Source organism: Lipotes vexillifer, unplaced genomic scaffold (assembly GCF_000442215.2).
Source record: "Lipotes vexillifer unplaced genomic scaffold, Lipotes_vexillifer_v1.1 scaffold1129, whole genome shotgun sequence".
Taxonomy (NCBI): Eukaryota; Metazoa; Chordata; class Mammalia; order Artiodactyla; family Lipotidae; genus Lipotes; species Lipotes vexillifer.
This window is the reverse complement of record NW_006789022.1, coordinates 611795-612675: the sequence shown is the minus strand read 5'-3', so window position 1 is coordinate 612675 and position 881 is coordinate 611795. Positions and strand designations below refer to the sequence as shown.

Here is an 881-nt window from a genome sequence, read left to right as displayed (position 1 = left end):
TTTTCAGAGGCTGTGACAAGGTGGCTCCTGCTTGCTTTCCAGTTCCCACCATCTTCCTGAGCAAGAAGCCTCGAGAAAAGGAGGTGGATTCTAAGAGCCAGGTCATTGAAGGCATCAGCCGCCTCATCTGCTCTGCTAAGCAGCAGCAGACCATGCTGAGAGGTGTGGGCGGGGGGTGGGTGGGGGAGGAGGGGGGCTCTGGCACTCCCCAGCGACCCTGGGAAGATGGCCTCAGCAGCCCCGGTCACCCCCTCGCCTCCCCTGTCACCCCCAGTGTCTATCGATGGAGTCGAGTGGAGTGACATCAAGTTCTTCCAGCTGGCAGCCCAGTGGCCCACCCACGTCAAGCACTTTCCAGTGGGACTGTTCAGTGGCAGCAAGGCCACCTGAGGGCACTGTCTCCTGGCTACTCTCCCTCCTGGCACTGCCACCAGCCTCACCGCCTGCAGGCAGGGGGAGGCCAGCAGGCCCAGGCCCAGCGTCCCCTTTCCTGGCCCCGGGGCCTGCATCTCCCTGGCCCGGTCCTGAAGGCCACTGCCGCTGGGGACGCTGCTCCCCACCCCCCCCCCCCGCCACGCTGGGTCCCGTCCGTGGGCAGCCCCCGCCCTCCCTCTCTCCTTTTCCTCCTCTCCCTCCGTTCCAGGCCCAAGGCATGTTGGATTTTGCCTTCTGGCGGCCAACCCTGGTCCCTGGAACTGAGTCCTCCGGGCCTTCCTTCGTCTGACTTCCAACCTCTTTCTCCACGTGGCACCAGTTCCCTTCCTGGAAACAGGAAACCCAGGGTCCTGGCCCACAGCAGGGGGTCCAGCCTCCCCCGTCTCCCCCAGGATCTCGTTTTCTAAAGCTCAGCTGCCAGATGCCACTCAGCCGGCCCCCCTCTA

General features: G+C 64.5%; 1 protein-coding gene across 1 annotated transcript in view; it reads left to right on the top strand.

Annotated features, from left to right (window-relative positions):
- Positions 1-410, top strand: part of PACS1 (phosphofurin acidic cluster sorting protein 1) — a 145884-nt gene extending 145474 nt beyond the window's left edge. Inside the window, exons 23-24 of the mRNA XM_007461961.1 lie at positions 43-162; positions 275-410. Coding sequence (XP_007462023.1) covers positions 43-162; positions 275-390 — 236 coding nt within the window. The 3' untranslated portion in view covers positions 391-410. The remainder of the gene's footprint in view (positions 1-42; positions 163-274) is intronic.
- The last annotated feature ends 471 nt before the right edge of the window (positions 411-881 follow it).